Source organism: Syngnathoides biaculeatus, chromosome 6, assembly GCF_019802595.1.
Source record: "Syngnathoides biaculeatus isolate LvHL_M chromosome 6, ASM1980259v1, whole genome shotgun sequence".
In the NCBI taxonomy this organism is placed as follows: Eukaryota; Metazoa; Chordata; class Actinopteri; order Syngnathiformes; family Syngnathidae; genus Syngnathoides; species Syngnathoides biaculeatus.
The window spans coordinates 19,398,572-19,410,519 of record NC_084645.1 but is presented as its reverse complement, the minus strand read 5'-3'; the positions used below and the strand labels follow the sequence as shown (position 1 = coordinate 19,410,519).

Below are 11,948 nucleotides of genomic sequence, written 5' to 3'. Positions count from 1 at the left end.
ATAAAATGAGCCAAATATTAGGAACGACGCAGTCCAGTTTCTATCCTGAATGCAGAATCGGCGAGCGGGCCGATTCTTCCCGCCTCGGACCTCCGTCCGTCCGTCCGTCCGTCCGTCCGTCCAGATATCAACGCTGGCACGTGTGTGATCGCATGCGTAAAGATTCGCGGTATCACGTGATAAACCAGCTTCGCGGCCACCTCCGGGCAATCATTTGGAGTTGCAACGATTGACGCGTGACGTCCCGAAAAGCGAAGACCGATGTTCTGCCCGATAACCCGGGCAGAACGGCCAAAGTGTCGCCTTCTTCCTCCCAGTCTCGCGTTTTTATCGGCGGTGGGGGCGAGAACTTGGGAGCCCGACGACGACAGACGAACGGGACCTCGTCACACACGGTTGCGCGCGCCGACCCCGCCCCGTCGCTTGAAAAGCCGGCGTCGACGCCGCACCTCCGCTCGACGCGGTCGCGGACGTTCCCGGGCGACCATGAAGACACCCGCGACGCGCCAAGGTAAAATCGGGCGTCCTCCTTTTGCACTTTTGCGCGCGTTATCTAAGCCGTCGCTCCCTGGCGCAGCCGACGCGGACGACTTGGACGACGCGCTGTGCGAGTTCGACGCCGTCGTGGAAGACTTCGCGTCCCCGCTGGAGAAGCGCCACTTTCGCTACGACGATCACCTGCGCACCGCCAAGAGGCGCGACGGCGCCCGCGACGGCGAAAGTGAGTTCCAAAAGTTCAAAAAAAAAAAAAAAAAAAAGAAAGAAAGAAAGAAAGAAAGAAAGAAAGAAAGAAAGAAAGAAAGAAAAAGCGAAAGGCAGCCGCACTTCCCTTCCTTTACTCACGGAACCGCATCAACCTCACCAGAATTGATATTATTTTCATAGGCACGGTGGGCGACACTGGTCCCGGGTTCAATCCCGGTCCCGTGCCTGCAAGGGTGGCTTTTCTCATTGCTCGTATAGTCTCGATGTGCCTGGCAACGGGTTCAGGGTGCACCCTGCCTCCTGCCCGTTGACAGCCGGCATAGGCTCCAGCGCTCCCTTGTGAGGATAAGCGGCCAAAAAAACAAAAAAAAAACCCAACCCAAAAGTCGCCTCGCGTTCGGCATCAACGTCGGGCGTCTCGGAGCGGTCTCGTCTCGTCCGCGCTTTAACCCAAACGGGCCATCATTGAAAATATTCAATGTCTGCTCACTTGGGATCTTTTTTTTTTTTTTTGTAAAGCGTTATTAGTATTACATCTGTTGACGTGCATTTTTCACTGCAATATTGTTCATTTTGCCTTGGCTGGATTCTATTATGGTCACATTGTTTTCACACTTCTCTGATATGATGTGATTTCAAATGCTTGACATTGTAACGTTTTTGGTGCGAGGAGACTGAAATGATGCCTTTTGGGGAACGCGACTTAGCTGAATAAACGTGACCGTCAATCATTAGGGTTAGAGCATTCCCGACTTCCGTATTTTTGGGGCTTTTGACATTTGATGACTTTGTGTCGTCTGGGCAAGTCGGGCGTGTTGGGCCGCATCGAATGTTCCGCCGAGCCGTCGATGGCCCGCGAGCCCAAAGCCGCATCTAAGCAGGAGCGCGTTTGTCACGCAGGCGCCGACTGGCCCGACCCGAACAGTCCGGACCCGAGCGCCGAGAGGCTCAGCTCGCCCGCGAGCCCCGCCCCCTGCTCGCCGTCGCCGACGTCTCCGAAAGGTGAGCTCGCATTCGGGTCCGTTTTGGAATTTGGACGTTGTGGGAGTTGAGGATGTTCCCGTCATGTCAAGTTTTAGGGGTGGGGGTGGGTGTGTCAATATATTAGCTCACGAAAAAAAAAAAAACAGGACACGAGTGCTGAGGTCAGCATTTTCCCAAATAGACAAAAAGGTCGCCGGTTGCACGCGATTAAATCGACCGTCGACGACGGACATTTTTGTCTTGAGATAAGATAACTTGCAAATTTTTTTTTTTGGGGGAGGTGAGAGGGAAAAAAAAAAAAAAACCCAGGATGGCCGGAGTTCAGATTCAAACCCAGAACTTCGTGAGGCAGGCGTGCTAATCAGCTAGTTGGATGTCTGAAACTTTCTGCAATGTATGATATTTCATTGTGAAGGAAAAAAAAAAAAAAAAATCCGTTTGTTTCCTGCGCAGCCAAACTGGGCGACACCAAAGAACTGGAGGACCTCATCGCAGACCTGGACAAGACATTGGAGAGTGAGCGCCGACGCCATCTTTGGGAGCACGCTTGAACATTAGCAATGCCTGTTAGCCGCTGGAGTCCCGATCAAGTCCAGTTTGGGTTGGGAAAGCAAAAGCTCAAAATCGTCACTCGTCGCGTGAGCTGATGCCGAAAAAAACTATTGGATGAAATTGGCTCAAACTCATCATAGAACACTGCGTCCATCCATTTTTCGAGCCGCTTATCCTCACGAGGGTGGCAGACCGACAACAGCCGCACTCACAATCGCACCCACGGGGCAATTTAGAGGGTCCCATTCATGAATATTGCATCTTTTTGGGAGGTGGGAGGAAAGCGGAGCGCAAACTCCACACAGGCGGGCCCGGGATTGAACCCGGGACCTAAAAATGTGAGGTCAACGCTCGAACCGGTGCCGCCATCGTAACATAAAAAAAAAAAAAATCCATTCACCCGTCCATTATCTGAGACGCTTATCCCTACAAGGGTCGCGGGAGCGCCGGAGCCTATCCAACTAGACAAAAACTCCACCCTGAACCGGTTCCGTTCCTGGGGGGCTGAAGGCAAATCCCGCTTTTTTGCCGGACTGCGTCAAAAAGACACGAGACGTGCAAATAGTGGTTCTTGCGTTCCGGCTCTTTTGACCTCCGAATTTACGTTTGAGCCGCCGTGGCCGCTTTGGAACGTTTTAACTCGCATGAGGAATGTGGGCGACCAGGGCTCGTCTGTGTTTGCCTTGCTCAAAGGCGCGCTTTCACAGCTGTTGTCGGACACGGGGGGGGGGGGGGGGGGGGGGGTCGCCACGCTTGCACAAACGGCGTCTGTCTCTTGCTCTCAGGCATGTGACGTGGGAGTCTGGCGGCCATCTTGGATCGAAACAGAGACCGAGGAGGAGTCTGCCCCCCCCCCCCCCCCAAAAAAAAAAAAGCGGCACCTGCCCCCTGACCGAACCTGAACCAGGTGCTCGACGCCTCCGGGTCGTCTTGCGGTCCCGCCCGAATTCGCTTTGCACTTGGAACGCCTGCCGCTCATGTCATTGCAAAGTTTACGTTTTTTTTCCCCACACTGGATTATGATTATTATTGGTAATGTTATCATCAAGACTGTTTTTGCTGTCGTATCTCTCATCAGTCCGTCAAAACGAGGCTATTTTTTGGGGAAAATGTGATTTGTAAATTGAAGAGGACTTCATGTTTTAAACTTATGACTCTTTTTTTGTACCATGTAAATATTCCTCCATTGTCTGATTCAGGTGGTGGAAAAAAAAAGTTGAAAATGTATTCCAGTTTATGCTCGTCATGAGACGTTTAAAAAAATGTTTGGTTTTTTTTTTTTTGTCTTTATTAAAGAAAACACAAATTCACATTTACGCTACGAAATGGAAGAATTTGGAAGTTCATGCTAACGTCTGGACGAGCGAGCAAGATGTTGATGAGGCTCTTCTTCTTTCTTTGCTTGAACCTTGGAAAAGCGCTTTGGAATCCAAATGGAAATATTAAATGTTCTGTTTTTACCAGGAAGGTTCCTTCGTCTTCACAAGTGGACAAATATTTGAACAGACACGAAAGCGGTCTAAGCGACCCCGATAACACTTTCCAATTTCCGGCTTTTGCAGTCAAGGACTTTGATTGGCTTCCTGATAATATTGCTAAATTGGAGCATAAATGGTTGACTTTTAGACACAAACATTGGCGAGTGCGTCCTCACCAAGCTGTCCCAGACCGTCGCACGTGCAGTCACCAACCCTTGAATTCTCGACGGTCGTAGGACGGGCTAATCGCTCTCGTGGGCATTGGAAGCGCTCTAAATGCGAGAAGACGGCGTCGAGTCGCCAGGCTAAGCGGCGACCATTGATCCCGAGAAAAAAAGCCGGCGCGAGCGTCGTTTCCTGTTTTTTTTTCAACAAAGAACCCCCCCCTCCCCCCCCCCCCCCTTGGTCCAAATTCACAATCAAACGACAGAAAAAAAGTCAAATGTCAGCGGAACGACTTGAAAACGGAACTTTTCAAGCCGCAACCTCGTTTAAAGCCAAATGACGTCGCTCGACCTTTTGGCAACCGTTTTCCACCAGGTTTACGGGACGGCGGGCCCGTCCTTCCACGAGCACGCCGGCGAGGCTCCGCTCCGAAGCGGGCCAAAACGTTCCGTTCCTGTCGGCTCGCTTTGTGCGGGCGTGTCGGAACGGGGAGCCCTCAAACGCTTTGACCTTCGACTGGAGCTCAGGGGCGAATATTCGGGATATTTTCAGCAGTGCGGGAGCAGTCTGGAGACGGCCCCTTTCCCGTTCCAACACGTCCGCGCATCAGTACGCAAAGCAAAGCGCTCATAAAGCCACGCGTGATGCGGGCCAACTCGGCCGGCCTACGCGGTCCTGACCTCGACGTCCCTGTTTTGTGTCACGCGGGCGACGTCATCCCGCCGCAAGTCGGATTTCCACAGCTGGCAAGTTGCGATTTCCCGCACTGTGCAGCGTCAAATTTTGGTCACTTTGTGGTGCTATCGGTGAAAAACGTTCGGCGAGGTCAACTCAACGCACCGCTCGCGCCGCTCAAGCCGACGGTACAGCTCGGCTAAGTTCGCCGATTGCGCCTCCGGGCCAGTGCGCTGGGCTCAGCGAGTCAAGTTCAAGTTCAAGTTCGCGCGCGTCAACAAAGGTTCAGGTTTTGTCTGACTTCCGGTTCCTGTCCGTTCTCTGTCCCGGACGCTCGCTCAAGTGTTGTAATTCATTCAGAGCTGTTGACACGTGAAGGGCACCTTTTACTGGTCTTTCGGTGAGCACGTCCGCCCCACTGTGCTCAGGTTGGCGTTTGAATCCAAACCGTCAGAAGGCACGAAAGCGCCAGCCAACGGTCGCTCACGCAATTGACCGGCGACCGGTCCAGGGCGCACCGCGAGTCGTCCGGTTAGGACGAGCGCCTCAGAGAATGGTGGAAGGGCTCGTTGACAAATTCTGCCCAGCAACAAGTGATGCAATCAGAAAAACTACTTTTAATGAATACGCTGCTACGTGGTGTGATTTTTTTTTTTTTTTTTGGGGGGGGGGGGGGGATGTGTGCCAAAGGCTTCTTCCGTAAATGCGGATCTCCGGTTCCTCTCGGGGCCGTCCTCGCTCATTCCCGCTCAACAAAAACAGTCGGCGGCAAAGCGCGGAAAGCGCGTGTGTCGCGGAGGCGCCGTCACAACCCGAGCAGCACGCTGGACGTGAAGATCTGCTGCAGAATTTGGGGGATCCGCTCGGTATCCATAGCGACGAAGGACCTCCCGGCCGGAAGGCTCTTCTGGAGTCTGAGGCACAAGACGGAAAGCGACTTTACCGCTCAACGGATGAAGACGGCACGAAACTTTCAGGCTTAGCCCTCCTTTCAAATCACACCCGAGCTCCAAACTCCCAACTTGAACTTCGCCGCCACAGGTACGTCAAGCGACTTTGAATCTGCCATCCCCGCAATTTGAAACCGTAGCTGTGACTCGACGGCCTTCACCAAAACGAAGCTGAGCCGGAGTGCGCCAAGTTCAATGCCGAACTCGGGCTTGAGAGCTGTCGTTTGAGAGACTCTAACCTGGGCGAGCCAATCCAGGGCTAGAAACCCTACCCGGGGTGCCCCCTTCCCCCCCTCGACCTAGCTTGTAAAACTTTCAGGCGCCGTTGAACTTTGACAAGATCCTGTCCACGCTTTCTCGAGGAAAAGGAACGATCGACAATGGAAGCGACCCCGGCCTCACCTTTCGGCCTGATCGCCCAGAGAGCCGATGAAAACGGCAAAGGCGTTGACCCGGGGGTCCGAGATCAGGACCCGGGCGAAGCGCTCGGGCCCAATGCCGTAGCGCTCCAGGTTGGCGTCGCTCAGGACCACCACGAAGCGCTCGTCGGCCTCCTCCCGCGCCAGCTCCCGGACGCTGGCCGACGCGCCCTCCAGCGTGTGATCGCCGCTCATGCAGAACTGAGAGTGGGCGTGCATGGTCTGCGGCGGACAAAAAACAAAAGACGCCAGAGATGACTAGAAATAGGATGCCAGGACTTAGCGCTCGGCGGAGCACCTTCGGGGCAAAATTTGGACGAGGTGCGGCCGCGGTTGATTGTACGTAGAGCGGAGAGGGAGAGAGAGAGAGAGAGGCGGCATCACAGCTGCCGACAAGTACAAAAATGAACACTTTTGTTCAGCTGTTCACCTTTGGCAACGGATTTGGAACAAGGAAACGTCACCACGGCCAAGGATAAAAAGTCAACATTTTCAAGCTTTTTTTGCGGCTGATTTTTCAATCACAGTACGTGCAAACGGCCTCATGAATAAATAGAAGGACAGGAAGATTGGAAGACCTCAGGCCACGATTGGTCTGTTCCGTTGTACGTCTTTGGTGCTTTTCACCACTTGTCGACACGACGCTGGCAAAAAAAAAAAAATATGTGGAAACGCCGGAAGCGCAAATGGACCTTCAGTACACTTTGATGAATATATTGAATATTCCAGGAGAACGCTACAAAGGCCGCACAGATGCATCTCGGGCCACACAAGACACCCTTTCATCATTCGGTTGCAGCAACAACAACAAAAAAAGACCCCAAATTCACCATTTGGGGATGTAGAAAGCAAGCAGCAAGTGTTTCGTAAACGTATAAGACGGACTTTTCGGTCATAGCCTCGTCCCCTGTTAACATTTTTGGTCCAAGTGGATCAACAGCAGCAGCGGCGGCGCCGACATTCCGTTCACACTCCCGAAAGAAGTCTACCTTGAGAACTTTCAGCCTCTGCTTGTTGTTTTTGGGGACTTTGTCCACTCGCACCAGTTCGATGTCGCAGCCGTCGCCCGAGTGGCCCACGATGTCGTACTGCGGCCAAGAAAAGAACAACCCGTCACATTGAGCAACGGTGGAGGTCAAATTGCTGCCGTTCCCGCCTGGACTGTAAACATGGGCAAACTACTTTCTATTTGGCTCCAATTTGTGGGAGAAAGAAAAATGTCAAAGTCAATAAAACACGTGCGAGGTCGGGGAAGCATTTTTTCCACACGAGAACGGGCCGTCTCCGTCCTACGCTTGAGGTTGGACTTGAAAGAGCGGGAAAAGCAGCGGTTCCGGATGGCTTCCCTGCGGAACGCTCAAATGCAAACAGGATGTTTGGGTGTGACCGGCCGCACCTTGAACTTGTGCTCGTAGCTTTCCAGGGCCTCCATGACCATACACACGGCCTCCATGGAGCGCTCCAGGCGGCCGTCCACGCCGTTGAAGCGGTACATGCTCCCCGACACGTCCACCAGCACGCGGAGACGTTTGGGTTTTTGCTGCGGCGTGCCGGGCTGTCGACGCACCACACAAAGGCCGCAAAAGAACCTCATTTTTTGCTTTCGGCTGACACACGAGGAAAATTATTCACTGGTGGAGAAGATCTATGCGCGCTTCGCAGGGAATTGAGGCAGCACACTCGTCGATTACTTAGCACAGAAATGAGGCATTATACCGCTGGAACGTACCATCCGACAGAAACAGCTCAACTGGGAAGATTTGTACCTCGGGGTCCAGTTCTCCCCTCCGCTTATAGATGGCCCTTTCGCCGGTGAGGCCGTCGATGATTTTGCCGTCGTCCAATTCTCCCAGGGCTTGGTTCTTCAGCCACTGGCGCTCCTTGGCTTTGGCCTGGAGGCGCGCACGCACAAAAACGCCAGTCATCAAATCGCAAATGGTTTTTACACGCCGGTTTTTTTTTTTTTTTTGGACTCGATGCGCCTGACTGGAGTTTTACTTTGTACGTAGCCTGTATGAGTAACCCTAACCCCAAGCCTTGCTTTACGCAGTCGAATTTGCCGAAATTTGGTGCCGTCGCCGGTTTGCCGACTCTGCAGCAATTAAGTCTCGCGCCCGTGATGGTGAGGATTGTCATGTTCCGCCAAGGTTTTCCCCGCGTACATTCACGTGAGCTGCAAACCTGCAAAGCGTCCAGGATGACGCGCAGGGACTGAACTTGTCTCCGGACGGCGCTGGAGAATCGCTCGTAGGCGGCGGCGTCGTACTCGCTCATGTCGATCTCCTTCAGCCTGAGAGGACGCACAAACGCTTTCACAATCATTCAACGGGGACTAGTTTGGCTGGCACCTGAGCAGCTAACAAATCTACGGATATGTGCGGCACATTTGGGGACAACTGGAATGACTTTTAAGTGGGGGGGTCAAATTCTTCGCACACAACAACAACAACACGGAAGTGCTAAACTAGCAAGAAAAAAGTCAATCATGACAATCATACGTAGCAGGAAAAAATGAAAGGTACCAAAAGAGAAACGAAATTCAAACATTTCATTTATGACAAAAAAAAATCTATACATTTCCGAGTTGCTATTTCAAAAGGCAAAAAAAAAGACAACAAGAATATAGTGAATAGAAATACACGCGTGCAGTCCATCCATCCGTCTCCAAATTATTCACCACAATACGCTTCTTGAGACACGTCTGCACTTTTCTTTTCAAAGCCTGTTGCTGGCTCTCCTCCTCGCACACTTTCGGCGTGTGTCTTTAAAAGGCAAAAGATACGCAAGGCAGATAGCGCAGGAAGAGGCTGTAACCAAATTCCAGTCACAGCTTGCCACTGTACGCACGCAATTCCTTGCACCAGTGCAGACAGACACAACAATTGTGCGCCTCAGACAAGCAAGCGCAAGCATTCCAAGCAGGAAATGCCCCCCCTCCCCGACACGTGACCGCCGAAACTGAAACCGGGGTTCCGCTTCCGACAACTGTTTAGCACGTCCGCCTCGCAGTTGAGAGGACCGGGGTTCAAATCTGTGTGGAGTCTCCGACCACCTCCTTAAAAAAAAAAAAAAAAAAAAAAGGCAGGTGCGAATGTGATGGCGAGCGGTTCAGGGAGCGCCGCCATTGAACCCCAGACGCGAGCCGCGTACGTCCGCGGCCTCGACGGAGCTCGCACACCTTCCCCTCCCTCCCCCAGGAGCGGCCGGCGTCGTCCGGCCACATCCCGTCGCGCTTCCTCCTCGCATTCCGCATTTTCTTCCACATTCCTCGTCTTAAAATTAACCCGGTAAAGAAAGAGAGCACACGGCGAGCGGAGACGCTCGGGAAAAAAAAAAACAAAACGAGGTGGAGCCGCTGACACTAAACGGAGGGCCCAAACGATTTTTCCTCCACGACTTTGTGGAACTCTGCGTTTATTCAAAGTGGACCCGATCAAGTCAGCGTTCAGTTCAAATGTTGACTGTTTTACTTTCAATACGGTTGCAACGTTCTTGGAAAATGTGGATGAATAAACTGGTCTCATTGATATAAAAGACTGACTTCACTGACATTGAGCCCTGTCATTTGGTCTCATAGGTGGAGCTCACCTACGAGACAAAAGGAAAAATTAAATCAATGGAGAAAAATGACGTTGCTCGATTGGTCAGAACTTTGTGAGCAACTTTTGGTCCAGAACCTTGCGGTTGGAGTGACAGAGGTCAAAAGGTTTTCACACGCACACACTTGTTGCTGGTACTTGGGCTCTCCTCCCTCCTCACGTTTTGGGCCGGTCGGACTTTCGACTCCCTCCCAAGATCTTCTACCAGGCTGAGATCTGGAGGCCGGCTACGTAGGCCACTCCAGGACCTCGAAACGCCCCTCACGAAGCCACCGCTCGGTGCTGAAAGAGCCGAACGTGGTTCATCTTCAACGCCTTTGCTGAGGGAAGGCGGTTTTCACGGATGTTTCCACCTCGTGATGGCGTTCTTTGGATGACAACAACCCAAACGTTTGATTTTGGTTTCAGCGCATGCCATTCGTGGCATTCTCACAGTCCTCTTAAGACAGGTCTGGACACGTTCTGGCTCACGCAGGATCCGAGTCCGCGGCGGCGTCGTATCCTTTGTTACTTTGGTCCCGGCTCGATGCGGCCCATTCGCGAGCCCCACCGTGTCTTGCTCACCGTTCTCGTGATCATTTGGTCCATACGGGGTGGAGCTGCGGATCCTCAGTGGTCTTCCTTGCATGGCTTCCACGAGCTGCTTAACGATTGCAGATTGGGCCTTCCCAGCCTGGTGCGGGTCTACATTTTTGTGGGGAGCTTGTGGTTCAAACAGGTGCTTTCAGAAGCCGTGGCCAGTACCCGATACCTCGAAATCAGGCCGATGGCGGCTATTTGGACATTTTGCCCTGTGTGCAAAGATTGAAAAATGCAGGTTGTTGTCACGTAAGCTTTTGTTTATCCAAATGAGCCAACGTCGTCTGCTGGTGTGAACTTCGAACCCGGAAAGGCGACGCCGCTCGCCGCTCGGCAGCCAGGTCAGTCAGGTTCCGTCAGTCCGAGCGAGGCCCGGTTTTTTTTCCCGAGATCATTCGCTCGATCCGCCCCGGACGAAAAATGACATTTGACAGCCGACCACAAGCGTCGCCGCCTTGTGCTGGGGAGAAATATTCCCACAGGATTTTTCCAGAAAGATGGAAAGGAAGTGGGGAAAAACACAAGAGGTGAGTCACACAAGGAGAGGCTTTGCGTGAAAGGGTGAAGGCGGTCTTTGTGTCCCCGCCGTTGAGGAAGCAGAAGTGACAGCCGTCAAAGGTCAGAGAACAGAGAAAGCCTTCATGGCGTCCTCCCGGCGGCACGACGGACGGGAGTTCACCCGTTTAATCCCAAAAGATCCACTCGTCGTTCCACGCTCAGAGTCTGCGTCCACGCCACGTCAGACGCCTTTGAGCAAGGCGAGCGATCGATCAAGCGCGCGGCGCGACGGGCCAATTGAGTTTCGAGCAGCTTTGCCAGGCCAGGAAGTCGAGGTGAGCGTGAGGCGGCCGAGCGCTGAGAAGAGAGACTTTCTGACTCCGCCGAGACCAATCAAATTCCCGGCAACTTTACGAGCGACGGCGAAAGCGCCTTCTGACCCTCAACCGATTCAGGTCAGAACCTTCCCAACCAGCGACGGCGGCCGGACGAAGAAACCTCATCCGTCGGGCGATTGCCTTTCTACTAATCGCTTTCGGTGAGCGGCGCGTGCAGTCGTGCGGGCTGAGGCTCCTCCCACGTGACGTGCGTCAGCCAATGAAATTGAGAGTCGTTTTGAGAGCGGCCACAAACTGAAAAGTTGCGTCGGCCTCGGGCCGGCGTTCGTCCTCAGTCCCGATTCGCAAGACGCGTCGACGGTAATCGGACGACTTCCAGATAATAAACACAAGCGGAAAAGGCAATTGTGAAACTTTTCAAACAATTTGGAGCGACAATAACTTTGTACACGAATGTTGTGCTGTACAAGCAATAATATGGCTCCATCGAAACAACGCGTTTTCCACGTAGCGTACGATGCACCTGGAAAAACTAATTGCGGTGCCACCCACCTGTCTCGGAAGGCTTTTTCCGCCATTTCTCGCGCAGCTCTGCGGACGTGGTCTGGCACGGCGTCCTTCTCCGCCTGGGAAAGCTGGAAGACTTTGTGTCCCGCGTCCAAGCGGTACGGGCCCCCTTTCCCGCCCAGACCGGCGGTGTCTCGACCTCCTGCGGGGAAACGTCACCCGAGAGCGTCGAGGAAAGACTTTTTGCTACTTTGAGATGCCGCTCGCCACGATTGAGCGCCCGCAATCCCGTGACATTCCCTTGCCGAACAGCGAGCGGCACCTGAGAGGCTGTGGGATCCAATCTCAGCGCAGGTCACCCTTGTGAAGGTTGCGTGTTTTGGAGGCGCTCGCGCGGACGGCGTCTGGGTCATCGGGCTCACTCCCGCACTTTTCCTAACCCGACCGTGCGGGCCTGTCGGACTCTTTTGCGACGAAGGCCGTTACGTACGCCAGCAAG

The 11,948-nt window shown here is 53.2% G+C and overlaps 2 protein-coding genes across 3 annotated transcripts in view; one reads left to right on the top strand and one right to left on the bottom strand.

The window, feature by feature from the left end:
- The first annotated feature begins 351 nt into the window (after positions 1-351).
- rgcc (regulator of cell cycle) lies at positions 352-3,139 on the top strand. Its single transcript, XM_061821955.1, has 5 exons — positions 352-511; positions 578-721; positions 1,606-1,707; positions 2,143-2,205; positions 3,027-3,139. Exons 1-5 carry the CDS (start codon positions 487-489, stop codon positions 3,032-3,034), a joined length of 342 nt encoding a protein of 113 aa, XP_061677939.1. The 5' UTR covers positions 352-486; the 3' UTR covers positions 3,035-3,139.
- Positions 3,140-3,204: 65 nt separating this feature from the next.
- Positions 3,205-11,948, bottom strand: part of vwa8 (von Willebrand factor A domain containing 8) — a 37,016-nt gene continuing 28,272 nt past the window's right edge. The window contains exons 39-45 of one of the 2 annotated variants that reach the window (XM_061821952.1): positions 11,495-11,651; positions 8,110-8,218; positions 7,695-7,820; positions 7,325-7,483; positions 6,918-7,016; positions 5,912-6,150; positions 3,205-5,473 (exon numbers count right to left, since the gene is read on the bottom strand). In XM_061821952.1, the coding sequence (XP_061677936.1) occupies positions 5,365-5,473; positions 5,912-6,150; positions 6,918-7,016; positions 7,325-7,483; positions 7,695-7,820; positions 8,110-8,218; positions 11,495-11,651 (998 nt within the window). In that variant the 3' untranslated portion in view covers positions 3,205-5,364. The remainder of the gene's footprint in view (positions 5,474-5,911; positions 6,151-6,917; positions 7,017-7,324; positions 7,484-7,694; positions 7,821-8,109; positions 8,219-11,494; positions 11,652-11,948) is intronic. The other variant, XM_061821954.1, reaches the window with a different exon arrangement.